Source organism: Doryrhamphus excisus, linkage group LG11, assembly GCF_037039965.1.
Source record: "Doryrhamphus excisus strain RoL-2023G ecotype Guam linkage group LG11, RoL_Dexc_Guam_v1.1, whole genome shotgun sequence".
NCBI classification, from domain to species: domain Eukaryota; kingdom Metazoa; phylum Chordata; class Actinopteri; order Syngnathiformes; family Syngnathidae; genus Doryrhamphus; species Doryrhamphus excisus.
Window position 1 is genome coordinate 18,839,685 of NC_136367.1, and position 26,244 is coordinate 18,865,928.

General features: G+C 43.1%; 1 protein-coding gene across 6 annotated transcripts in view; it reads right to left on the minus strand.

Annotated features, from left to right (window-relative positions):
* Window positions 1–438: 438 nt before the first annotated feature.
* Window positions 439–26,244, minus strand: part of cacna2d2a (calcium channel, voltage-dependent, alpha 2/delta subunit 2a) — a 151,832-nt gene continuing 126,026 nt past the window's right edge. For 3 of the 6 annotated variants that reach the window (XM_058065870.2, XM_058065848.2, XM_058065829.2), the window contains 27 exons: window positions 25,368–25,478; window positions 23,907–23,985; window positions 23,100–23,149; window positions 18,597–18,686; window positions 18,468–18,536; window positions 18,129–18,203; window positions 17,826–18,053; window positions 16,923–16,994; window positions 16,762–16,823; window positions 15,173–15,249; window positions 14,260–14,274; window positions 11,967–12,027; window positions 10,634–10,731; window positions 10,058–10,148; window positions 8,519–8,581; window positions 8,318–8,421; window positions 8,155–8,253; window positions 7,992–8,083; window positions 4,665–4,712; window positions 4,516–4,587; window positions 4,273–4,425; window positions 4,139–4,191; window positions 3,382–3,437; window positions 3,025–3,148; window positions 2,839–2,948; window positions 2,655–2,737; window positions 439–1,591 (listed from right to left, as the gene is read on the minus strand). In XM_058065870.2, the coding sequence (XP_057921853.2) occupies window positions 1,469–1,591; window positions 2,655–2,737; window positions 2,839–2,948; window positions 3,025–3,148; window positions 3,382–3,437; window positions 4,139–4,191; window positions 4,273–4,425; window positions 4,516–4,587; window positions 4,665–4,712; window positions 7,992–8,083; window positions 8,155–8,253; window positions 8,318–8,421; window positions 8,519–8,581; window positions 10,058–10,148; window positions 10,634–10,731; window positions 11,967–12,027; window positions 14,260–14,274; window positions 15,173–15,249; window positions 16,762–16,823; window positions 16,923–16,994; window positions 17,826–18,053; window positions 18,129–18,203; window positions 18,468–18,536; window positions 18,597–18,686; window positions 23,100–23,149; window positions 23,907–23,985; window positions 25,368–25,478 (2,358 nt within the window). In that variant the 3' untranslated portion in view covers window positions 439–1,468. The remainder of the gene's footprint in view (window positions 1,592–2,654; window positions 2,738–2,838; window positions 2,949–3,024; window positions 3,149–3,381; window positions 3,438–4,138; window positions 4,192–4,272; window positions 4,426–4,515; window positions 4,588–4,664; window positions 4,713–7,991; window positions 8,084–8,154; window positions 8,254–8,317; window positions 8,422–8,518; window positions 8,582–10,057; window positions 10,149–10,633; window positions 10,732–11,966; window positions 12,028–14,259; window positions 14,275–15,172; window positions 15,250–16,761; window positions 16,824–16,922; window positions 16,995–17,825; window positions 18,054–18,128; window positions 18,204–18,467; window positions 18,537–18,596; window positions 18,687–23,099; window positions 23,150–23,906; window positions 23,986–25,367; window positions 25,479–26,244) is intronic. The other 3 variants (XM_058065856.2, XM_058065865.2, XM_058065837.2) reach the window with 3 other exon arrangements.

The following is a 26,244-nucleotide window of genomic DNA, read 5'->3' on the forward strand; positions in this document are numbered from 1 at the left end:
TGACTATTTGAGTCGGTCGTACTGAAGAAGCTTATAAAGGATTAGAGCCACGCTGAAAAGAAAGAAAAACCAATCGGACAACGCGGCGTCACCTCACTTGATAGTCCTCGGGCTAACGTGGACAACGTGCTCGCTTACGCTTGTTATTCTTGCAAGAGTACGACTTTATTCCTGGATGATTCCGACTTCATTCTTGTATAATTAGAACTCTATTCTGACAAAAATTTGATTCGGAATTTATTCTTTTACAATTATGATTATGGGCTGCAAGAGTTGATTCTTGCAAGATTCCGCCTTTATTGTCGTACAATGATGATTTTTTTTCTTGTAAGAGAAGGACTTCAGTTTTCTAAGATTCCAACTTTATTCCCACACAATTATGGCTCTATTCTTGCAAGAGTATCATTCAGTCCTGTAGGATTAGGACTTAGATTAAGATGTATTTTTCTTTTACTTTTCTTCATAGATTCTGTTCTTGAAGGAATATGACTTTTCTTGTGAGATTATGCTTTCCTATATTTATTCTGGGGGGTAATTTTCTCCGAATTTCTTGTAAAATGACAACTTTTCCCTCATAGAATTCATGTAAAACAGCAAGTGTATGCTTATAAGATTATGCAAAATGTCATGATCTCACTTTTTTGTTTTGAAATTATGCTTGATTCTTTTAAAAATGTCATTTTTGTACAGGATTAAGACTTACAAGCTTTTTTTCTCGCTGAATCGTTTCCCCCACAAAATCACGTCAATATTGACTGAAAATGTACATTTTTTTTCGTGTAAGATTACGACGTCTCATAAAATAACTTTTTTTTCCTAAGATTATTTTAATATAATACATAAAGTGATTTTTTTATTTACATAAAATTGCAATATCCCGCCTTTTCTTTTCAGCGTGGCCTAATGAGTTGCCTGATGAGTTGCGTCAGAGGTGATGTTTGGTCAGAGAGGTTTGTTTTGTTTGTTTGTAGCTCTCGGTCTGTGCTAACTATGGAAATGCATCACTAGCGTGTGAGCCTCATGTTGTGAATATGAGCACATCGTTGCCATGACAGTACGGGCGTTTATGTGTCCTTGTCATGAAATACAAGCATGCCTCACGTCCGTCTCACCAGTCATGGAAATGTGTCTTTTTGGCTACAAAAGTAAGACCTCATGAAAGTCTATCTCATTTTGGCAAGTAGATATTTGAGTGCATAAATAAAGTCCCTTTTTTTGTCAATAAAATGTAACTTAAAAAAAAGTGACATGAAATTGTCTACTTCTCACGCGGGGAGGGACGGCGGGACGACCTCGGCTGAGGACACACATTGTGAGCAAAGCGAGCTGGCTAGAAGGCGGCGCTCAGGGCTTCCGACCCGCTAAGATGGGAAGTCCCATCATTGGCGATAAAACTATGTTGGGTGGTGGTAGTCGTGAGGGGAGAAGCTCGGGGCGGCTAGAAGGGTGGTTGGTGTGTGCTGGTAGATTAATGTAGTAGAGAGCGAGCGTGAGGGCTGACCACGGGATAAAGCAGAAGCAGCTGAATCAGCAGTAGCGTGGAGAGGCAAGGCTGGAGGGAGTGGCCCCGCCCACAGTCTGACGTGTTCTCCTGAGAAACGACACACATCGGTCATCACACGTCTGATGATTGCACGTATGTTGCGACATTACCACATTGACCCCAATTTAAGACCACATTAAATTTTCAAGAACCGTAAGTGATGGGAAGAAAAGCTCACTCAGGAGAGAAATCATTTGGCACCATCTGGTGGTTTGCATATACGAATCCCAGGATCAAAAATATATGAAGACTATGACTTGGCCCTTGTTGCAAGACCAGTGAGTGATGGGAAGAAAAGCTAACTTGTGAGTGAAGTCATTTGACGCCGCCTGTTGGTTTGCGTACGTCGATCCCTCGACCATGAATATGAGACAACTCAAAATATAAGAACACCCTTTTTTCCCTCAAGATCCTTTGAGTGACAAGAAGAAAAGCTCACTTGGAGCAGTCACTTGGTCACACCTGCTGGTTTGCACGGATAAATCCCTTGACCAAAAATACAAGACAACCCTATAAAGACATCCCTCTATTTCAGCACCCGTGAGTGACGGGAAGAAAAGCTGACTTGGGGGATAAGTCATTTGGTGGCATGTCGAAATTAATAATGTAATGACACCCCGCTTTCAAGACTAGTGAGTGATGGATGGGAAGAAAAGCTCACTTTGACGCCGCCTGTTGGGTTTGCATGTACAGTATAAATGCAGACACCAAAAATATAAGACTACTGCTACTTTTCCAAGACCAGTGAGTGATGGGAAGAAAAGCAGTCATTAGATGCTCGCTGTGGTTTGCATGTACAGTATTTATCTCTAGACTCTTTTTAAAGGGGACCTATTATGCTTTTCCCACCAGGTTATTGTGTGTAGCTGCTCTATAGGAGTCCACAACGCAATACAAAGGGCCCAAAAGGTCGCCTTTAAGACTTTTTCTGGGGAAAAGTCATGTCTTCTATTGGGGTCAATGCAGTATTTCTAATTTATACCACTTGTGTCTTCTTAAGATGTGGCGTACATTGTGGCCGTCTACAACCTAAATAACGTCCTAAATAACGTGAGCCATGACAGCAGAGACTAAAGGTGACCGTTGACCTAAAGAGAGGAGTCCATCTTACTGCGATGTTGTTGTCAAAGCAGGTGGAAGGTCCTTTTCTATAGCGTGCTACACTCATTTCTTCACATGGATTCTCCTCCTTCACTGAGAATCAGGAATCAAGGAGTAAACAACACATTTGTTGACCAAAGTGTGTGTGTGTATATATGTGTGTGTGTGTGTGACATCATGACACCAGAGGATACACTCCTTTTCTTCCTGGGACAGCTTGTCCATCTCGCAGGTGTTGCAGGGCAACTTCTCGGCCACCACAAACAACAAGTTGGTGTTGTTCAGCTTCTTGGCGTGAATCAGCCTGCACACGACACATGCTTATTGGAAAACGGATGGAGAAAGAAAGAGTGTGTGTGTGTGTGTGTGTGTGTGTGTACCTGGAGCAGTTGCCACAGTCTTGCAGTATGTTGTAGGAGCTGCTGAGGTTGCTCAGGTAGTACTGAGTCTGGATCATCACGCAGCTTCTCTCTTTGGAGTCCATCCCCTCTGCATCCACCTCGTCTGCACACAAACACACACACACACACACACACACACACACACACACACACACACACGTCATCCTGGATGTGATAAATGATTCATAGCATCATTTTACACACTCGCTCGCTATCTGCTTTCATTCAAGTCTCTTATCTGTGATGAGTAGCTAGAATGAAATGAAGTACAAAAATACTACTTTGTAAGAGACACAAGCTGTGTGTATTTGTAGAGTAAACAAGGTAGTATTCTACCTGTGACAAACCAGCTGTGATAAGCCATCCCATAGATGAACTGCTGGAACAAAGACCTGAAGACAAGAAGCGGAAACGTGACTCATTTACATTACGACCGTGTCATGGCGACTATTAGTAGCATGACACAATAAAAACCACAACAATAAACACGTAGTTTGTACAGTAAACCTCGGATATATCGGACTCGGATATATCGGAAATTCGCTCACAACGGACAGATAAAAAAGAACCGATTTTTCTGTAATGCATTTCCAATAAAAATTCATTGCATATATCGGATTTTTTATAACGGATTTCGGACAAAATCTCCAGTCCCGTTCCAATGCATTTCCATTAAATTTCCCTCGCATATATCGGATGGCCGCATCGTGGCGCTCCGATTCGCCGAATCGTGGCAGGCCGCTATACGACGTCATTTGCAGCGTTTGTAGCGTTGCCTGCGCGTCCAGGTACATTGGAAACATAGTCAAGGAAGTGCCTTTTTATAACGGATAAAATCCGATTTACGCATATACCGGATATAAATCCGATATATGCGTAAAACGGACATTTTCCGATATATACGCATATACCGGATATAAATCCGATATATGCGTAAAACGGACATTTTCCGATATATACGCATATAACGGATTTCGCTGATATCGGACAAAACCAGTGGGAACAATTGAATCGGATATATCCGAGGTTTACTGTAATTCCGTTTGCTAATTTGAGGAATAAAAATGTCCAGCGAGTGACGTCCGTTCCTCACCATGCAGCTGCCGAAGTCCACCAAGCCAGGTTGACAAAATCCGCAACCGTGGGCTGCAAAAGCAGGAAGTAGATGTAAAAGACACAGAACAAACGTACTCCGTGTAGAGCTATTGCTAAGGTGTGTGTCGCTACCACAAAGACTCCTCGTGGGGCAGCTCCGGCCTCGCTGTTGGGCATGCGTTCACACACGGACTGGTAGTCGAAGGACTGTTTACGGTTGTAGAAGGAATTGTTGTAGAGCGCAAACATCAGGAAGGGTTCCACGTCGCTGAAGAACATGCCCACCTGTGGACGACACACACGCAGACGAGTCAGGAGGGGTGTTCCGTACGAACGGGAAGCAGCGACGCCATGGACGTCACACGTCCACTCCACCTTGTTCCAGTCGTCCTTCTGGTTGGACATGATGAGGAAGCCGCCGTCGTCTATTAAATAACACAGCAGGTCCTGCAAGCAAACGTGCAAAGATGGCCGCTGTTAAGAGAGGAAAGATGACGTTTCATGTGAAGATGAGGAGCACTCACGTCACTGTTGGCTTCACAGTCCATCTCACAGCCTCTGTTTGGTCCACACTGTCACACATACAAGCATACTCTTTAATCATAACAATATTCATAATAATAATAATAATAAAAATAATAATACAAGATACAAATGTAGCATAGACTGACTCTTCCTCATGTTTTGGTTACACTTTTTGCATGCATGAGAGCAGAAAATGTATTGAAAAATTAGATCGATACTTGAATTGATATAACATAATACCCACTGTGGAAACTTCCAAGGTTGGAAAACTAAGCATTCCGATTAAGGGAAAAATGTTTGAATTGGCAGGAATTAAACATGAAAAAGTTGGCTTTATAACAAGATGATTGTTCATTCATTCATCTTCTACCGCTTATCCTCACGAGGGGTGCTGGAGCCTATCCCAGCTGTATTCGGGCGAGAGGCGGGGTACACCCTGGAATGGTGGCCAGCCAATCACAGGGCACATATAGACAAACAACCATTCACACTCACATTCATACCTATGGACAATTTGGAGTCGCCAATTAACCTAGCATGTTTTTTTTTTGCGTGGTGACTGAGTGGTTAGTGCTCAGGCCACACAGCTAGGAGACCGGTGTTCAATTCCACCTCCAGCCAATCACAGGGCACATACAGTGAAGAAAATAAGTATTTGAACACCCTGCTATTTTGCTATTTCTCCCACTTAGAAATCATGGAGGGGTCTGAAATTTTCATCGTAGGTGCATGTCCACTGTGAGAGAGATAAACTAAAAAGAAAAATCCAGAAATCACAATGCATGATTTTTTAACAATTTATTTGTGTGATACAGCTGCAAATAAGTATTTGAACACCTGAGAAAATGAATGTTAATATTTGGTACAGTAGCCTTTGTTTGCTATTACAGAGGTCAAACGTTTCCTGTAGTTTTTCACCAGGTTTGCACACACTGCAGGAGGGATCTTGGCCCACTCCTCCACACAGATCTTCTCTAGATCAGTCAGGTTTCTGGGCTGTCGCTGAGAAACACGGAGTTTGAGCTCCCTCCAAAGATTTTCGATTGGGTTCAGGTCTGGAGACTGGCTGGGCCATGCTAGAACCTTGATATGCTTCTTACGGAGCCACTCCTTGGTTTTCCTGGCTGTGTGCTTCGGGTCGTTGTCGTGTTGGAAGACCCAGCCACGACCCATCTTCAATGCTCTGACAGAGGGAAGGAGGTTGTTCCCCAAAATCTCACAATACACGGCCCCAGTCATCCTCTCTTTAATGCAGTGCACTCGTCCTGTCCCATGTGCAGAAAAACACCCCCAAAGCATGATGCTACCACCCCCATGCTTCACAGTAGGGATGGTGTTCTTCGGATTGTACTCTTCATTCTTCTTCCTCCAAACACGCTTATTGGAATTATGACCAAAAAGTTCTATTTTGGTCTCATCTGACCATAAAACTTTCTCCCATGACTCCTCTGTATCATCCAAATGGTCATATGCAAACTTAAGACGGGCCTTGACATGTGCTGGTTTAAGCAGGGGAACCTTTCGTGCCATGCATGATTTCACATCATGACGTCTTAGTGTATTACCTACAGTAACCTTGGAAACGGTGGTCCCAGCTCTTTTCAGGTCATTGACCAAGTCCTGTCGTGTAGTTCTGGGCTGATTCCTCACCTTTCTTAGAATCATTGAGACCCCACGAGGTGATATCTTGCATGGGGCTCCACTCCGATTGAGATTGACCGTCATGTTTAGCTTCTTCCATTTTCTAATGATAGCTCCAACAGTGGACCTTTTTTCACCAAGCTGCTTGGTAATTGCTCCGTAGCCCTTTCCAGCCTTGTGGAGGTGTACAATTTTGTCTCTGGTGTCTTTGGACAGCTCTTTGGTCTTCGCCATGTTACAAGTTAAAGTCTTACTGATTGTATGGGGTGGACAGGTGTCTTTATGCAGCTAACGACCTCAAACAGGTGCATCTGATTCAGGATGATACATGGAGTGCAGGTGGACTTCTAATGGGCAGACTAACAGGTCTTTCAGGGTCAGAATTCTAGATGATACACAGGTGTTCAAATACTTATTTGCAGCTGTATCACACAAATAAATTGTTAAAAAATCATGCATTGTGATTTCTGGATTTTTCTTTTTAGTTTATCTCTCTCACAGTGGACATGCACCTACGATGAAAATTTCAGACCCCTCCATGATTTCTAAGTGGGAGAAATAGCAAAATAGCAGGGTGTTCAAATACTTATTTTCTTCACTGTATAGACAAACAACCATTCACACTCACATTCATACCTATGGACAATTTGGAGAACATGCAAACTCTGCACAGAGATGGCCGAGGGTGGAATCGAACTCTGGTCTCCTAGGTAACCACTCAACCACCGTGCAGCCTTCAGCTAATCAACTAAATAAAAAGTAGAGCAGTTATGGATGCATGGCTGGAAACCGATGTGGATAACTAAGCCCAGCCACAGAAAGAAAAGACGTGTTCTCCGAAAAAACACCAGCTGTAACTTTAAGATGTTTACACGAATCACCATGAAATTTGGTACGCACCTTTGGGGGACAGACAAGAACAAGTGTGTCAAATTTGAGCCAGATTGATTGAAAATCATAGCCGCCATCAAGCGAAACATCCTTGCAGGGGCACGGGCGTGACTTAGCAAGTCATTATCCATAAGTCATTGAGTTTGTATAAAGATGATAAAACTATGAGGATATTTAATGTATGCTAGCATGCCTTCCAAGGCATTTTAGAGCCCAATACATATTATCTCTCCATTTCAAGCATGAGTGACGCACGGCTGATCTATCAAATTGGTCTTATTTGAGAATATACTGTTAATAATAAGCATACTTGTTTGATACATGCATTATACGGTATGATGCTAGCGGCTTGTACAAAGTCAATCACTGGTAAAGACAACTACTCCAAGACCGGAGTCACTACTGGTATTTACCAGCTGTTGTTGTCATTTGATGCAAACTCCACACAGAGATGGCCGAGGGCGGGATTGAACTCAGGTCTCCTAGCTAAGAGAGCTCTCGACCGCCGTGCAGCCCCAATTAATGACTAATGTATTTTGAATTATTTTTGTACCTCAGTAAAGGAAATGTATGACATGATATATAATATATGTGAAATCCATATCAGTTTGCATGCATGTTTGCTCATCAGAAAACCGCCTTGTCAAGGAACTATAGAAAGTAAAGTTGGATATACTTTAGAGTAGTCAGTGTACATCTTATATAGCAGTATTAGTAGTATGAAGTGAAAAAGAGTATATTGGTGCAAGCATTATGGTATAAATATGTGGCAACTCGGGTACTCGGGTCGTTACCGTGTGTGAGCCTTGACGGTTGTCAGTGTGGTTGCTGGCAAGAATCTTAAACTTGTCCACCCAGGCCTCAAGGTCCAGTTTGACTCCAACAACTGTGACGTAACAGAAGCTCGCCGATGAACAGGTAGACATCCAAGTCCGCGAAAAGACGTTTGACACGAACCTGCCGGTTTGATGGTCTTCCCTCCCACTGTGATGTCCACCGCCGTGCTGACGAGGATGCCGATGGTGTCGTTCTCCGGGTTGAGAAGCTCGTCTCGGGCTGAGAGGGCAAGAAGGGATCAGAGCGAGGGAGGGAGGAGCACGGCGGAGGGAGCATCGCTCACCTGTGCGATAAGGCGCTCTGAAGATGTAGCCCTTGTTGTCCAGACTGCGGCGGTAAAAGCTGGCATTAAACGGCTCGGGGTCTTCCTCCCAGCTTTCTGCCGCCCTGACATTTTAAGAGCACGCACGGAAAGCGTTGGTAAATCTTTAAGCTAGCAGGCTTATGAGCCACGTCTGCGTGACAATACGATGAGGGCTCGTACTTGTTGGGGAACACTCTGGTAACTCCTCCATCAGTTGCAGCAAACACGGCCAGGAAGCCATACCTGAACAACGGAGACGTCAACCATCACCGTTACATGTCTTCACAGGAAAGAAGCACTTTGGGGGGGGGGATTTTACCCATCATCCACAATCAAACACACATAAAAACTGCTAAAAAGATTCTAATAAAGCACAATTCTCACTTTAGATCCAGTAGCTGCAGCATTATTAACATTAATAAGCATGTAATAATGACTTTATTAGCACTAATAGGGCACTGTTCCCGCTAATTAACATTAATAAGTATGTAATAATGACTTTATTAGCACTAATAAGGCACTGTTCCCGCTAATTAACATTAATAAGTATGTAATAATGACTTTATTAGCACTAATAAGGCACTGTTCCCGCCAATTAACATTAATAAGTATGTAATAATGACTTTATTGGCACTAATAAGGCACTGTTCCCGCCAATTAACATTAATAAGTATGTAATAATGACTTTATTAGCACTAATAAGGCACTGTTCCCGCTAATTAACATTAATAAGTATGTAATAATGACTTTATTAGCACTAATAAGGCACTGTTCCCGCTAATTAACATTAATAAGTATGTAATAATGACTTTATTAGCACTAATAAGGCACTGTTCCCGCCAATTAACATTAATAAGTATGTAATAATGACTTTATTGGGACTAATAAGGCACTGTTCACGCTAATTAACATTAATAAGTATGTAATAATTACTTTATTAGGACTAATAAGGCACTGTTCCCGCTAATTAACATTAGTAAGTATGTAATAATGACTATTAGGACTAATAAGGCACTGTTCCCGCTAATTAACATTAATAAGTATGTAATAATGACTTTATGAGGACTAATAAGGCACTGTTCCTGCTAATTAACATTAATAAGTACATAATACCAGGATTTATTGTCCTTTATAAGGTATTATTATCATATCATCATTCATATATAGTTGGTGCTTATTACAGTCAGTTTCAGTATATTAACATTAATTAACATTTATATAGAATTATTAATACTAATAGGCATACAAGAATCTTATTTTACATAATGTAATTACTGCTTATATAGCCCTATAAATGCTAATAAGCATTTAATAGTAAATCTTATTAATATAATAAGACTCTTTAATTTTAATTAGATTAGTAATTAATTCTGTAATAAACCTCATTAAAGGCTTGTTAAAATATAATTACTGCTTATACAACCCAATAAATGCTAATTAGAATTTAATAGTAAATCTTGTTAATATAATAAGACTCTGATTAACTTTAATTACTACTTATTAAGGCTTATTACTAGAATTTGTCAGATCCGTCTCGTCAAGATGTCTGATCCACCTGTGATCCACATCTCTCAAGCAAACCCAGCCATCATCATCATCAATTACTATCCATCCACCCCACTGTATTGTCAGGTCATATCTATCTATTAGTAGTACACTTTTTTTTTTTTTTTACCAAGGACTCTCCTGTGTCAGAATTCCCATCACAGCCGTACTCACGTGTTCAAGTCTTTGTTCTTCCACACTTTGTCCACCAGCTGCCTGATGATGCCCGTGTCAAGGATCAGGTTGTGAAGCAGCAAATTGTCACCTAAACAGGATGAACATGAATACATGAATATAAGCTGCTCATTGTTACAAATGACCCTGGCGGGCTTGGTTTCATTACTTGTAGGCAACAATGGAGGTCTACTGCACAGGTTATCAGGGGCTTTCGGGCTTTTAGTGCATTTTTTAAACCAAATATGGTAACACATGAGTAAACCAGAGAATATGCTCAATGTATTCTGTAAAGAATGTATTAATTTTTATAATGATTTCATACCCATTCTGTGTAGAAATGGTACTAAAAATATGATGCATCCTGCTTGACACTAGAGGGCGCCACATACCACAGTTGCATGCAACTAATTGATCATTTCAGTTTGTGCACAAGCACAGCAAGCCTGAGCTGTAATGCCAACAACATGGCAGGTGTCCAGGCTGGTCCACCAATATTTTAAGCGTTCAAATTGATGATGTGCGTTGTCATGGTGATAACAGTGCAGCATCCTAATGATGAAAATGAAAACTGACATTGCTTGGAGTCGGGGGTCACTTTCTCCATGAGGGCAATGAAGTTGAGCAGGAATTCCGTGTTGTTGTTGGACAGTTCCAGTTCGTTGCAGTATTCCCTGAAAAGCAAAAAGAAAACATGACGACTGAAGACGATGCAGAAACACGCCAGAGAGCGCTCCGTTGTATGTACCATGTTGATGGGCGGCATAGAAGACAGAAATACTCAGGGGTGTAACGCTACGCCGTCATCACGCTTCGGCACGTGTCTCAGTTTTACCATTCGGTGAAAAACATCAAATTGTTTAGCGTTTGTGTAAACGATTTTTCAAATGAAACGTACAAAACTGTCAAGTAATTCTATAAGAGAATGATTATTTGATTTTTACTAAAACTCGTTATTGACTGAAGTGCCGCTTTAATAGTTCCCATCCCCCCCTCCCCATTTAATAATGGTGACATCCTGCTTACGTCTTATCCACTTGTACAATATCTTTTTTTTAACTACCGATAACTTCCTGCATGTCAAGATTACCACATCGCAACTATCAGAGGAACCAGAGTATAGAGGGGAGGGAGCCACCTGGCTTGGCCCAGCAAGGTGCACTGTAGTCGGGCACATGCCTCGAGCAGCCGGTGTGCGGCTACGGAGGTCAGGAGAACCGGAGTATAGAACGGCAGGAGCAAGCTGATGTGGCCCGGCAGGGTGTACTGTACTCAGGCACACGCTCCGAACATATGGGTGTGCAGGTACACACGCGGGTCTCGAGCAAAACTTTTGCACTTTTCAAACATCATGGCTACGGCGTTTCATGTGGCTGATCAGGTTTTTTATTTGCTCTGAGCATTTTTGCTCGGAGCATTTGATCGAACATCCTTCCTCTTAAAGTAAACGTTTGTTTACAAGTCATCTCAGGGGAAGTTACAACAGGCCGTTAACGATAATTTACAGGTAATCTCGCGTCATTGTAGCGTTTCTTTACAAGCCAAGTGTTCCCAAACAGGAGAAAGTTTTCAAACTCTAATCACTCGTCAAAGGCTGGCCTGCACTTCCTGTTCCTCACTGGGTATTCCTCTGTACCGCACCCTTTAAGGACGTTCCCTTTAAGGAATCCATGATGACGACATGGAAGCGTTCCACCCCTGCTGATGGATGAAAAGTGTACGTTGAACACGGCAAACATGCATCACAGCGGCATGCACAGGACGACGCCTCATTTCTTTCAGTGAGGGTGACGTCGCGACACAAGGTTGCCAGATGTAAACACACAATGGAGGATATCATGGAGGCGGCGAGATGTCAAGAAAAGCACTGATGAGAATTAGGACACCAAAGCGTTCCACGCAAGGCTACCTGGGAGCAATGAATACATGTCCTTCAGACTCAAAACTGTTTGGCAGCAGTGACTCAAAATCTGCAACAGAAAGGGGGAAGATTATCCAGGGAGAGGGGAAGGTGGTCGAGGAAGGGGGGAGTTGTGGCAGCTGTTCTTCACATGTGTGAGAGGGGTGGGGGTGGGTGGGCGGGCGGGGACACAAACGGGCGTTTAACATAGCAGCATTGAGGAATCATGGCGACATTAGCGTTTGCCAATATGGTGCCTCCAAATGGAACCTGACCTGGACCGATGCTATTTGCTTTTCTTCCCTCATGGGGGGCGGGGGGTTCAATGGGACACGTTTGGGACGTCGGAGAAGTGGCTTGGTGTCGTGGCAGCGACTTCTCAGACGCATACAAGGACAGCGAGCGCTTTAAGGTCAGGCAGGCATCAACATGGCCAACTTTTGCAAAGGGAGGTGGTCCTGATGGAGGTCACCCCTCAGACTGGCAGGCGGAGGGCGGCCGAGAGACTCATAACGGCAGGAGATGCATTGCATTGTGAAGGGCATTTGAAGGGCAACTTGACTAGAATCCACACTTGCGCCATCTTGACAGGTCAAACACGACGCCACGCCGTGCGACGCGTTATGTACGGCTACAATCGGGTGCCCAGGTAGTTTGCGCCCACAATGCCGTGCACATCCGGGGTCGGGGGTTGACAGGAAGTGTGGGGGCCGTGCCCCTGGCGGTCTGAGGGGTGAGTGAGGGGTGAGAAGGGGGGTACGTGAGAGGAGGGAGACAAGCTGATGTAGACAAGGGTTAGAGAGGGACGACGCAGGAAGTCAGCTGCACCGAGCTGTCACCTGACCATGGGGGATGGGGGGGGGGGTGTGTGTGTGTGTGTGCTGCAACACCTCCAGCAACTTCAACTAAGTTAGTTAGTTAGCATGATGATGCATCTTTTATTACAGTTAAGGTCCACTGGCAATGGGGTCCATTGACCACACCTTGTGTTTGTCACTTAGCGCCGCCGCCTACGTCATGTGTCAATCAAACAAGTTACGATTGCTTGGCCTCGGCTAGAGGTCTGTGTTGGGTCGACTTAACTGCAATTCCAGCGACCATTTCCCAAGATGGCGCTAACTTTCCAACGAGCTTCTAGCATTATCACCCATTAAAGTAATCCCTCGTTTATCACAGTTAATTGGTTCCAAACCTGACCGTGATGAATGAATTTTTCGCGAAGTAGTATTCGTTACTTATACATCACAAATCTTCGTAGTTAGCAAAGAAAGCCTGTTTATGGCTTTCTACATACAGTTTTTTAATATCATTAGAGCTCTCTAAACATATAATAGCACCCCTATGGTCACCTTTACACTCATATAAATCAATAGTAAATACAATCAGAGGCAATAAACCGTATAATAAGACTGGTGCTGGTGTGCGTTTCAATGAATGTCTTCCGGAAGTGTGGACAGGAAGTGATGTCAGGGAGTTTTAGCTGAAGTACGACCAGTAGCCCGTGTTATTTATTATGACAATTATGATGATAATGATTATGACTGTAATAAGATTATAGCAGTCTGGTGCGTGTGCTGCTAGTGACACCTAGTGGCCGGTGTAGACCACAGTCCACCAGCATCCTTTAACCCCTGAACCTGTATTAATATTTGTAGATAATATTTGTATGGTTATCCCCAAAAGCCCAAAGCCTACATGGAAAGTTATGAAGTTAAGAATGATTTGTTGTTTTGGTGGTCCAGCACATGACAATCAGACATAGCAGCGCCACTTTTAAAAATGACAGAAACTAATCCTAAATCTCATGGAAGTGAAATTAGATGATGTTTGCGGAGATGAGGATGCAGTATTAAGAACTCGATGCGACTTAGGAATAGAACTAAATGAGGGAGGAGAAAGAGGAGAAACGGTGACTCAAGAGAAAGATGCTCGGGTCTGAGTGTGGAAGACAAAGTGAGCCATCAGAAGAGAGGACAAAATTAGTAAGACAAAAGACATATTTGAGCAGAGAAGATGAATATGTGTCTTCCTGTTTAGTGCTTGACTGACAGTCAGGGTGAGCCTTTATTGCGGCAGGACGTTAAGAAGGAGGAAGAGGAAGGACGGGACCTGGAGGCAAAGACGGGCAGGAAGAGAGGCAAGCAGGCAAGGGTAGCTTGGGGGGGGGTTGGAAGGGTGTGGGTGAGAGGCGGGGTGGGGATTGGGGGTGGGGGGGTCAGCGGGAGGTCAAAGGTGGGAGGAGGCAGCGGTAGGAAGGAGGAAGTCAAGGAAGGGAATGCGGACCAACATGGAGTATACTTGCCCTTGATGTATGACACTGTGTGGATCCATCAGAGAAGGAGCAAGAAAAGAAACAGGGGGTCGGGTGGGAAGGGGTTTTGGGGGGGTCACAGACAATATTTTATTCAATTATTGCTTGAATAAAAATATTGTGTTCTTGAAAATAAAGGAAAACACTCGAATTGAAAAACAGGACGAGAGAGGAAAAGAAATGAAGAGCAAACGTCTTATTTGCAAAAAAGACAGAAAACAACAACAGGAAGTAAGAATGAGAAGACAACGACGTGTCCCCGCGCCGATGGGCCCCCGGGACTTTATGCGCTGAATGATTCCAAAGCTCGCAGACAAATCATAAGAACAAATCAGAGTGGCGGCAGAAGGAGTGAAAAGCATGCAAGTTTTCACAGCTTTCACACACACACACACACACACACACACACACACACACATAGACACACACACACACGCACACACGCTTCAGAATCATTTGTTGGTGAAGAAGAGGCGAGAGCATTTGGCAAAGAAAGACATAAAAAATAATAGTACAAAGTCACCATTATTTTCACCTGCGTCACACAGCTTTCACCTTTCTGTCTCGTCACATCATTTTTTTTCTTCAGCCGGAGCGAAGAAAAAACATCACCATTTTTTTTTAACAGCACAGCATGGACACAGGAGGGACAAGGAGGAAGGAGGAGGAGGTTGGATCCTGCCTACCATAGAGCATCAAGAGGAAGAGGAGAAGAAGGAAAAGGAGGAGGAGGAGGGAAGGGGAGATAAAGATCCGCTCCCTACAACCTTGATGTTGGGAGACCCGGGAGTGAAACGTCCAGCTTGAGCGAGCGAGTGAGCGAGAGAGAGAGAGAGAGAGAGAGAGAGAGAGGAGAAGGGGGTGGGGGGGTAGGAAGATGGCGTGGTGCTGCGAGGGTACTTACACTGCACCTGGAGGATCTGGTCACTGAGGTTGGCCTTGATGTGGTTCTCGCTATATGTGGGCAGCACCAACCCCAGACTAAAACAGATGCAGAACATTAGGAACACTTGGCTACAAGTACACCCGGTCCTGGGTTGCAGATGGGTCCCGTTCCGAGACCGGCATGGAGGTCCACTTTTATGACTAAATTCACTTAGACCAGGGGTTCCCAAACTTGACCAACTCAGGGCCCAAAATATAAAAAATGTCTGCGGCCCACTTTGTCCTATAAACAGGACATAGACCAAATGCTGCCTTTTCAGAGCACTTAACTTACTTAATAATAATAATAATTATTATTATTATTACAAATTTATTATTACAATGAATTTACTATTATTATTATTATTATATACAATGAATTATTACTATTATTATTATTAATATGATGACGATTATCATATAGTATTATATAATAATAATAATAATAATAATAATACACCACAGATTAAAAGTTTGGGCTTCCTTTATCCCCCTGCTTTCATTTCAATCCTGAATCTTAATAATAATAGTGTTATTATTATTAAGATTATGGATTAATAATTAATAAGAATATTAATAACAACAATAATAATATTAAATTATTATTATTATTAATAATAATAATACACCACATATTAAAAGTTTGGGCTTCCCTTATCCCCCTGCTTTAATTTCAATCCAATCTTAATAATAATAATAATATTATTATTAAGATTCTAGATTAATAATAATATTATCATTATTATATTATTATTGCTATATCGTTATCGTTATATAAAATCTAATAATAATATAATATTAATATTATTATTATATTATTGTTATTATTATATTATTATCCCAAAAAGTCTATCATAAGTCTATAATATTCTTCTTATTATTATTTTTATTATTATTAGGGACACTAGCCATGATACTTAGGCCCTACCCACACAAAAACTGTGAATTTTTTGGGGGGGGCCAAATTGAAAAAAAGTCCCGTTGCATCCAAACGGGAACGGATCACAGGGTAAAAATGCTGCAACACACAAGCCACACCTACTACGTGTGTCCCAGTAAACGTCGTCTCTTCCGCTTTCCAAGCTCTCGACTTAGTACGAAGAGGAATTACGTCTGAGAGGCATTTTGGATTATAAGCCAAGACAATATCAGGAGAATGTTGACTGGGGTGAGTCCCGCTATTCAGAGAGCATGGCTTACAAACGAGTGAGGACATCTCCAGGGCTTCACGTTTACTCAATAACAACCAGCAGGAGTTCAGGAGTACAGTTGAGCCTCATTTGCTAAGCCGTAGCCCAGAGAAAATATCATCACAGGGTAACAGCAAATGTTTGCAAATGAATACACTTTGCAATTAAAAAATGCTCGAGGTGCTCCTGTGGATTTTCGAAAATGTGGTGATAGGTTGTGATACAGGAGGATTAAAGCCTCATTTGCATAAAGCCGAAGACTTTCATGAAGTCCTTTCTTGCCATTGCCGGAGCACGTATTCTTTCCTTGCGGCATCCTTCCGTTAGCAGGCTGCTTCAAGTTACCTGGAATAATACCTTCACGTGACCTCTGACCCACCTGTAGTCTGTGCCGTCCACAGGCGTCCACGTGTACGTCCGCACGGCCTCGTCGATGTACCTCTGTTGACACACAACGCATGCACCGTGACCTTCCCTGCACATCCCATATCAATTATGGAGCCGTTCTGTGGGGGAGGAGCTGCTATATTGACGACTCGCCTCATCAACCGACTTAATGAGCGTCTTGATTTTCCTCTGCCCCGATTTGCCATCAATCATCTGTCTTCGGATCTGAGGAGCGAACGGAGAGACACAATGAAAGACATCTTGAAAACCAAACCAAGTTTTGCATGTCAATATTGTCTGTAGTGGAATAATAATTCCATAGAAATGATGTTATGATGATGCTACATCGATATGGGTCTGATTACATAAAAAATAGCTTGTTACTCATACTGTGCAGGTGAGCAAATCAAGCACTCCTGACAACGACCCTGAGCTCACTAGTAAACACACGTTCACCTGGAGCAAACCCACGGGACTCGAACCTAGGCCTTCCCCATCTCCCGACTGTGTGGCCAACATGCTAACCGTCTGTACCATTCATTCATTTTCTACCGCTTTTCCTCACAAGGGTCGCAGGGGGGTGCTGGAGCCTATCCCAGCTGTCTTCATGCGAGAGGCGGGGTACACCCTGGACTGGTGGCCAGCCAATCACAGGGCACATATAGACAAACAACCATTCACACTCACATTCATACCTATGGACAATTTGGAGTCGCCAATTAACCTAGCATGTTTTTGGAATGTGGGAGGAAACCGGAGTACCCGGAGAAAAACTCCACAAACAGAGATGGCCGAGGGTGGAATTGAACCCTGGTCTCCTAGCTGTGAGGTCTGGGCGCTAACCACTCAACCACCGTGCAGACCATATCGATCTATATCATTTCAGAAATAACAAGCGCTGTCCAGTTATTGCTTGCTTCCATTTTATTGCTGATCCTGCATAAAAAGTCACATTTGGTTCATCTTTAAGTTGACCTGCATGATGAGGTATGGCCGTAATGAGCAGCGTAGCGTGAGTGCCCGTCTCTCAAGGCCACTGAAAGGAGGTTTTCTTACCTCCTCCTTGTTGCTATCCTCCAGTTCTGCGTCTAGAAAGTCCAGAGTGACAGGCTCCCTGAAGTTAATGATCTGTGTAGAGACACAGAGAGAGAGAGAGAAGATGCAGCCAGGGAGAAATAAAAGCAAAACCGGCAGCGGAGTTGGACGCACCTTTGGTCGCAGGTTCGGATGCAGCAGCACGTAACCGTTTGGATCTGTTGCAAAGGTGTAACCGTTGGCTCCAAGCTGCGTGGGTCAAAGCAAGAGGTGACGACTTCAGGCGTAATCATTCACGTAAATGCCAGCGTCCATCTTGCTCACCCTGTATGTGGGCGTCTTCTTTTTGATTTCGTTGATGGCGATGTCTACTCCCATGACGCCGAGGATGAGCTGGTTCTGTGGCGAGGAACACACACACAAAGGGAGCGTCAGCATTCCGCACGGGAAGAAGCTCTCCTCACTGTCTTAAGAGTGAGATCTCCTGATTGGTGCTATCACTTCCATCTGAGGAGGCTTGCTGCTTCACGCCTCAGCGATAAGCTCAGAGTAAATACTCGGGGATGAAAGATGGATGCAAAGTGCTGCCGTGGCGATAACAGGAGTGGCGGTGATGTTGGCTGTATCCTCAGAGAGGCGCTGTTGCGTCACATGCTACTGTACCTGAGCGCTTGCACTGTCAGCAGTGAGGTTGAAGACCGGCATTGTTCCCGTGATGACGAGGCCCAAACCCTGATGAAGAAACACAATGAGGACTTGGACGCCGCATGGATGCTGCATGGGCTCTCTCACCAAAGCATCCTGGTAGACGTTGGTCCACTGCACCTGCTTGGCTTTGGAGCCAGCCAGCACCATGGGTCTTCCGAGGACATCCAGGTACTCCTGACGAGCAAAACACACAATAACACGGCTTGTCCGGTGCAGACATCAAAACAAGAATGCCTTCAAATGAGACAAGAACAATTATCTATTTAACTAATTATTTTAGATCTTATTATATGAAATATTATTATTATTTAATATTTAGATATTTAAATAGTTATCAATTTAACTGTAGTTTCTGTACTTGATGATTTGTCCTGATAAAAATATCATAACATTACTACATCACTACTATCAGGAGAACAAGAGTACAGAGCAGAGGGAGCCACCTGCTGTGGCCCAGCAAGGTGCACTGTATTCGGGCACATGCTCCGAGCAGCCGGTGTGACGCTACGGAAGTCAGAAGAGTCGGAGAATCTCTACTCATTGCGGAGCATTTGGTACAACCAGCACGTGAAACCGCCTCGGAAAGTGAGGAAGTGGTAATTTACGACAGGCTGCTAATGTCACAGGCAGGAGAAAACGGTGCAGGTACGGGTAATGTCGCCTCATTGGAGCATTTTTTTTTATCATCTGAGCAAATTTTTTTCATTACATTTATATGTGGCCAACATGCTAACCACTCAACCACCGTGCTGCCACTACTAAAACATTCATTCATTCATTTTCTACCGCTTATTCTCATTAGGGTCTTGGGCATGCTGGAGCCTATCCCAGCTGTCTTCTGCACCCTGGACTGGTGGCCAGCCAATCACAGGGCACATACAAACAACCATTCACACTCACATTCATACCTATGGGCAATTTCGAGTCGCTAATTAACCTAGCATGTTTTTGGAATGTGGGAGGAAACCGGAGTACCTGGAGAAAACCCACGCATGCACGAGGAGAACATGCAAACTCCACAGTTGGGATTGAACTCGGGTCTCCAAGCTGTGAGGTCTACACGCTAACCACTCGACCACCGTGCAGCCCTGCAATTTTTAATGTCATCAGTTTTATCCGTATAACGTCATTGTGCACCCCGACTTCAGATATTCCTAAAACCATCATGAGAACCTGGGATTCTCCCAGTGGCCTCATAAACCAGTAGGTCACCAACAAGTCTCCCAGTCCTTCCAGACCATAAAGCCTCCGCTCGCCACTCAAGGCTGCTTTTCATCATTATGAAGGAGCTATTAAAAACACATTAAGGGTGTCAAAGGCATGGTGTGCAAACAGGCCAATCTTCCCCGAGGCCCTTGAACCAACACTGCCATTGGCCCTCAGTGACGGTCAATTGTGAGGTGATGTGTTTAAAACCAACGGGATTTTTTTTGTTCTAATATGGGCCACATGATATGGGAAAAGGATCCATAAAGTAGCCTTAATTCGGGCAAAACATATATTTGATTTATTTCTTCAACGGAACACATCAGTCATGAAGGTGAAGGAGACGGAATACATCCAGGACGTCTAGGTAGCATGTAGGTGGCCTCCAAGTGGGAGGCAAGTGTTCTTTTTCCGGTTTGTCGCTTAGCATTCTGACCGTCATGCACATAGGAATGTTGTCAAGCGTTTTGACTGATGATCCCACCATGAGCCTCGAAACCTCATCGTACTCCGTCAAACATTTGTTCTCCAAATATTAAGTCGATATTTTTCAAGGCATGTCTTGGCAGGTCAGTTCCACACGGCAGAAAGTGGGAGAGGGATTCTACCTAAGACGTTAGGGCGAGACACTATGCAGGAATGGAATCTTTTTTTTCCTAATAGGCGATTGGCGGCTGATCAATCGGAACATCACAACTGTACTATTCCTTACTTGCAGCATTAACAAGTACATTTCCATGTGAGTGACTCCCAGTATTCCCAAATGTGCATATCAAACCCGTAGTAGTCACGGAAATACCACAATGTCATCACTACATTAAGAATAAAAGAATACAAAAGGAAAAGAAACATTGTCAATTTTGACCTTTGAGTATGTATCTTTCAAGTACACGGGTGTGGGGGTGTGGGGGTGTGGGGGGTGTCCTGACTGAGCACGCCCCCATTCCACCATCAAGCTCCTGTTTGCTTTCATGGCCTGAACAGTGAGGTGCTGACAGGCGTAACCTATTCTATTATTAGCTCAATAAAAGTCGGCTTAAACGCGCCACAGGGAGATATTCCATCAGGACAGTGACAGCCAGACCTTTTCACGGGATATAGAGGGAATTTTACGCCTGGCTAGAACAATGTAGGGAACATAAAAAAAAAAGGTAGCAAGCACAGATTTGTGGTGCAAAGGAGCCAGAGTCACATAAAGTCGCAGGAGCCTGGCGTGGCCGTTAGAGGCCATTATGGTTATGACTTTATTTTGAAAGGCTCCTATCCTTCATGGGGCAAACATCCTAACCAGAACAAAGATAATAATGCTCATTTATCATTGACAAAGTCACAGAGGCATTAATAGGCATTTGACTACATGTCCTTAAAGAACAATAGCCACGTATACATGGACACAAATATTCCCATTGCATTCGGTTTATTTGCTCAAACGGAAAGAATGTAACCTTCCGAAAGAAAAGTGCCAATCCAAATGAATATATAATCGGATTCACGGGGGTGGAATATTCCTTTCCCCAATCCAATTCGTGTTTTTCTTCTTCTGTTGTTTATTGGCGGTTGGCAAGCAGCTTTCGTGTGCATTACCGCTATCTGTGGAACAGAATCTAAACCCTTCTATACTTTATTCACAAGTCCACTTTTATTAAAAAAGAAAATATATATCTATATAAAACATGTCCAGAATTTAATTATAAAATATTAGCAAGATTGAATTTGATCTTTTCCTGTTTAAATTTATCCCGGGTGTGCTCAGATATGACGTAACACGCAGCTACAGATGTTCTTTGGTTTTAAAAATGGAGGCGAGCGATCGGCACTGGACCGGTGCGGAATGTTTGTTTTTGATACAAACTAAATTTCAAAACTGGACGAACAAAAAACTGAAAATACGGAGTTATTCCAACAAGTGAAACAAAAACTCGGGGAAGTCGGTATCACGTGATGTTGATGTTTACGTTTTACTGCGAATGCCCCATTGACTATTCTGTTTGATTATAGCAACGCATGTAGACAAGAGATTGGAATATGTATACCATTGTTTTCGGAAAGGTCATTCGGAAAGAGAAAAACTCCTCCTAATGACAGAACATACCAATGGAGGTGTTTTCCATATTCCATAAATGCTCCAATTAATGTCTATCTATCTACCTAAGTAAATAACCGCTCATTAGCGTCAGGTCAAAAACACCGGCGTGGCCGTAGACAACCTCCTAATGTAGTTTTCATGCCATCTTCATCCAAAGGCTGCGGCGACAAGAAAAGGGTGAAATAATGACAAGGTAAGATTTCTTCCAGGCTTTAAGGTTGCTGCTGTGTTGTCCAACACGCGGTTTGCTTGTTAATAACGGAGCATGTGGGTGACATTTTCCACTTTCCCGTGCAGTCCAAATCAGTTCTCGTAGTTAGAATGACTTTTCCAATATAGGAATTAACAGTTTCTCTTCAATTATGGCCTGCTTCTATTTAAAGGAATACTGCACTGCAATCTTCCACACTTTCCACTTGTGTGAAACACGAACACGCGAACACAGCATGACGGTGCTAACAATGCATGCAACGGGACACACCTATTTTTATTATAAAGCCTTCTAAAGAAACTCCAGCTACATTTTAAATATGATTTTATGTATTTCATTTTAAACATTACCAGGCGACGACTACTGAGGATCCAGAAAGGTATCATCCTGAGGCGGGAGGATGAGGTTCTGGTTTAGAAGCTCTTGATGCGTCAATAGTAACAATGTCATTGTAGCTTAGTTTATATATTGTATAAATGGGTTATGTCAATAGAATATTGTTGCCGGGTTCTGCAGATTGTTTCATTTTGTAGCTAAAACCTGAGCAGGATGTTTGTAAAAGCAGAACAGATCTCGCTGCGAGTGATGATAGGAATGCTATAAATGTCGAAAATGCCTCCAAAGCTCCAGCGTTGTTGCATAGATTAGCGGTAGAGTATGAATAATAATAATGATAATCTTTGGGCCATCTGTTAATGCTGACAGTGACTTCTCAGGATTCTCTAGAGCTGATGCGAAGGAAGTGGAGGGGGGGGGTGTGGGGTGTGAGTCAATTTCTACAGCCGGAATGACGTTCTCCCCGGGGCCTCCATAAGCTTGTGACGCCTGGAGTAAGTGTGGGGGGGTGTGAACGTGAAGAAAAGATCCATTCTCATAGAAAAGCAGAAGTGTCATCACTTGATGCGAAACGCTTCCCGTCGCTTCCCTTGTAAAGTCGTCCACCTGAGAAGACTTGTGTCCCCGCGTCGTAAAGCCCCCCGAGGCGGATCGGTGTCCAGCCATCAAGCCAACACGGGAGCAAATGAGCTTCTTGGTGTTTAATACCATTGTCATAAAAGTTGTAATAATCCTGCACAATCAATACCTGGGTGTTGATTCTGATGGCTCCGATGGACGGGATTTCAAAGTAGTAACCTGAAAATAAAAAAGTCCACATTAATACCGTTTCAGAAACAGAACCGAGTCTAACCGTCACCAGGACGGCCATGGTGACCGACCTCTCAGCACGAACGAGCGTGCAGCGGGATGTAAATGTGGAGGAGGCTCATTGAGGATTCCTAACACCCGCCTCCTCCTCCCATCCCGGGGCGCCGCTCGCCGCGTGATTAGAAATGGAGGAGAGTGACCGCCCGGGTCAATAATCACGCCGCTTGCCAAGTTATTAAAGCCATGAGTGTTTATACAAAGAGCCGTGAAATGGAGACGGCCTCCCCTGAATATCAAACGACCGAAATGACTCTCATTATTTTGACACATGATGAACTTTGCCATGGAAGCGTGTGTTCGCCAGACAACACGCGTGCTTCACGCTCCGCATACACACACACACACTTATCCGTGCATGTGTGCTCGGTCACATGCACTGTACATGTACGCGAGGGGGAGAAACAACATATAACGCAGAACGACCATGGACAAGGTCATTAGCGTAGGAACGATGATAATTCTATTTAATAAACTATTTTCTTTGTAAAGTTAGCATCATAACTTATAGTGCAGCATGATGCTAATTTACAGGTGTTGTTCTAATACATCATGGGTGTCCAATGAGTGGGTCAGGGGCTGTTTGAGTCAGCCATGGCATATCCGACATGAACGTTCCCCTCCCGTTCTTCAGCGTATGCTTATGATATCATTAAATATGTTGGCCGAATACAAATGGTCATGTTACCTTTGTTGGCACAGGCGATCCACTGCAAGGGAGTGACGTCATAATTATGCTGGCCCACTGAGAAGGTGAATACACGCACCTGCAGGGAGGAGAAGATCAATGGAGAGATTTAATCTGAGGCCTTGTATGCATGTAGTATTTGTAAAACCACATATATGTATACACCACCCCCCGGCATTTGTGAAAAAATGGTGTCCACGCAACCTTGTATTTAAAAGAAAAAATGCTAATGCGTCCCGGTCTGACCCAAAACCGGCGTCGGAGCCGGTGGAATGGTGATTTAAAAGAAAATGGCCGACCGCAAAGTGCTTCTTTGCCTCCGCTCTTCAACGTGAAGCAGTATTTGTTACGCCTTCTGTTCATGTCTTGCAGTTCACCTGCTGGTCAGCCCACAGTTGCCAGATTGGCCTGTTTCATGCTGCCCAAACCTCTGTATCTCGCGTTGGAAATGTAAAACTCATAATTTGTGTCCAAACCCAAAACACATCACCACCATCACCAGATTTATCTCAAAATCTTACAAAAAAGTAAAAATAAAAATTAAAAATAGTAAAAAAAAGTAAAAATAAAAATAGAAAAATAATAATAAATAAAAATAATAGAAAAAAATAGTAAAAATTAATTAAAAAAAAACTTAGATTATATTAGGAAAGCAGGAAGTGAACAAATGTAACAGTTACTGACTGTAAAAGTACCAGATTCTTCCTACTCCTTTTGGACATGTGGAACTGTGAACGATTATGGGATGCATTCAATTATAATCTGATGCATGTTCAAATGAAATAAAACCATTACCATTACCATTACCATTATTTTAGGGTCTGAGAATGACTTTTGCACATCTTTACAGGAGCTTATTAGTGCAAAATGCAGTGCAAATTGCACTCCATCACACACCGAATGTCGTGTTTCTGCAACGTGTTTCAAACGGGAAGAGGAGCCGTGCAAAGCACACAGACTGGAATAGGCAGAATGGAAGGTATTACCTTGACTATCACATGACACACACGCTGGAGTGTGATTATAGACCAGCCTACTAGACTAGACTAACACCTCACACCGTTGCCTGCTTGTCAAAGTGCAGATTATTCCTACATGACAGTGGCTGTCAGCAGACAAGTAGATAATAATGGATAGCGGGAGAAATATTGGCGGGGCTGAGAGACGAGCAGCGAGACCGGAACACTGCCGCCGACTATCGGCTGTAATTTTATAGGCTTTGACGATAAAGTGGCTAATTAGCAAAAAGGTCAAAGCTGTTAACGCAAAACAGTGGAGCGGCGATAAAGAGAGAAGACAAAGAGACACGAGGATTTGAAGAGCAAAATCAAAGTGAAGAGCGCTGGATGTTATGTGCACTCATTGAAAACGTCGTTATCGGGATTACCGATGTGACGCAAGGCATTATGGCGCGTTGCTGGACATGCATGGGCAGATAACCTCTTTCCGCCGCACACTCACCGTTTTGTTGGGCCAGTTGTACTTCTCAAAAATCTCCTGCGCCCGGTCCTCCCCGCCATCTGTAAACATCATTATCATCTTATTGCAGTTGGCCCTCGGAGCGCCGGTGTCCTGCAAGACAAAAAGAAGGGCGCACAGCAGCTTAGCGATGCGGTATGACAGGTGGAAGGTGCTTTCGAGAGCTACATTGCATCGATAAGCTTGTCTGAGGTTACATATGGTAATGTTTGCTCTTCCTGGATATTAATATGCAGACATACATCAAGTTATGCACAATACGCAATAGAAATAAATATCATAATAAATACAATAATATAATGTATAAGAAATAAATACAATCATATAAATAGAAAAAAATATAAAATACAATATCTATTTGAAAATATAAATACATACACAAATAAAAGTCATACATAGTCTTTGTCTGTGTGGGTGGAGGCGGGGGGCCGCTAGCATACACACAGAGTGCAGAAAAGTGTAACTTATATATAATATTTTTGGACGTTAAAATCTCCTGTATCGTCTTGTTTCGTAACCCCTACCTATTATTAGAAAATAATAATAGTATAATAATAATAATAATATAATAATAATAATATCTGACATGCCCTCCCATTCTGTGTGGAAGTGGTAACTGGTTTCTTACTTTGTCTTTCTGTCCTGCTTCATTTGAAACCCTTACGGTTAGAATAAAGAAACTGCAGGCTAACTAGTTAGCTCGGCAGCATGCTAATGCTCAGTGTGGTGGTCGTCTCTTGTGTAAAGGTGACTATAGGGGTGTTATTTCATAGCTATATTGGTAGAAAATGTATTTTCTATGCTGTAAATACACAAATATTCCATTTGTGAATACCGAATACTATAAATTCACATATTG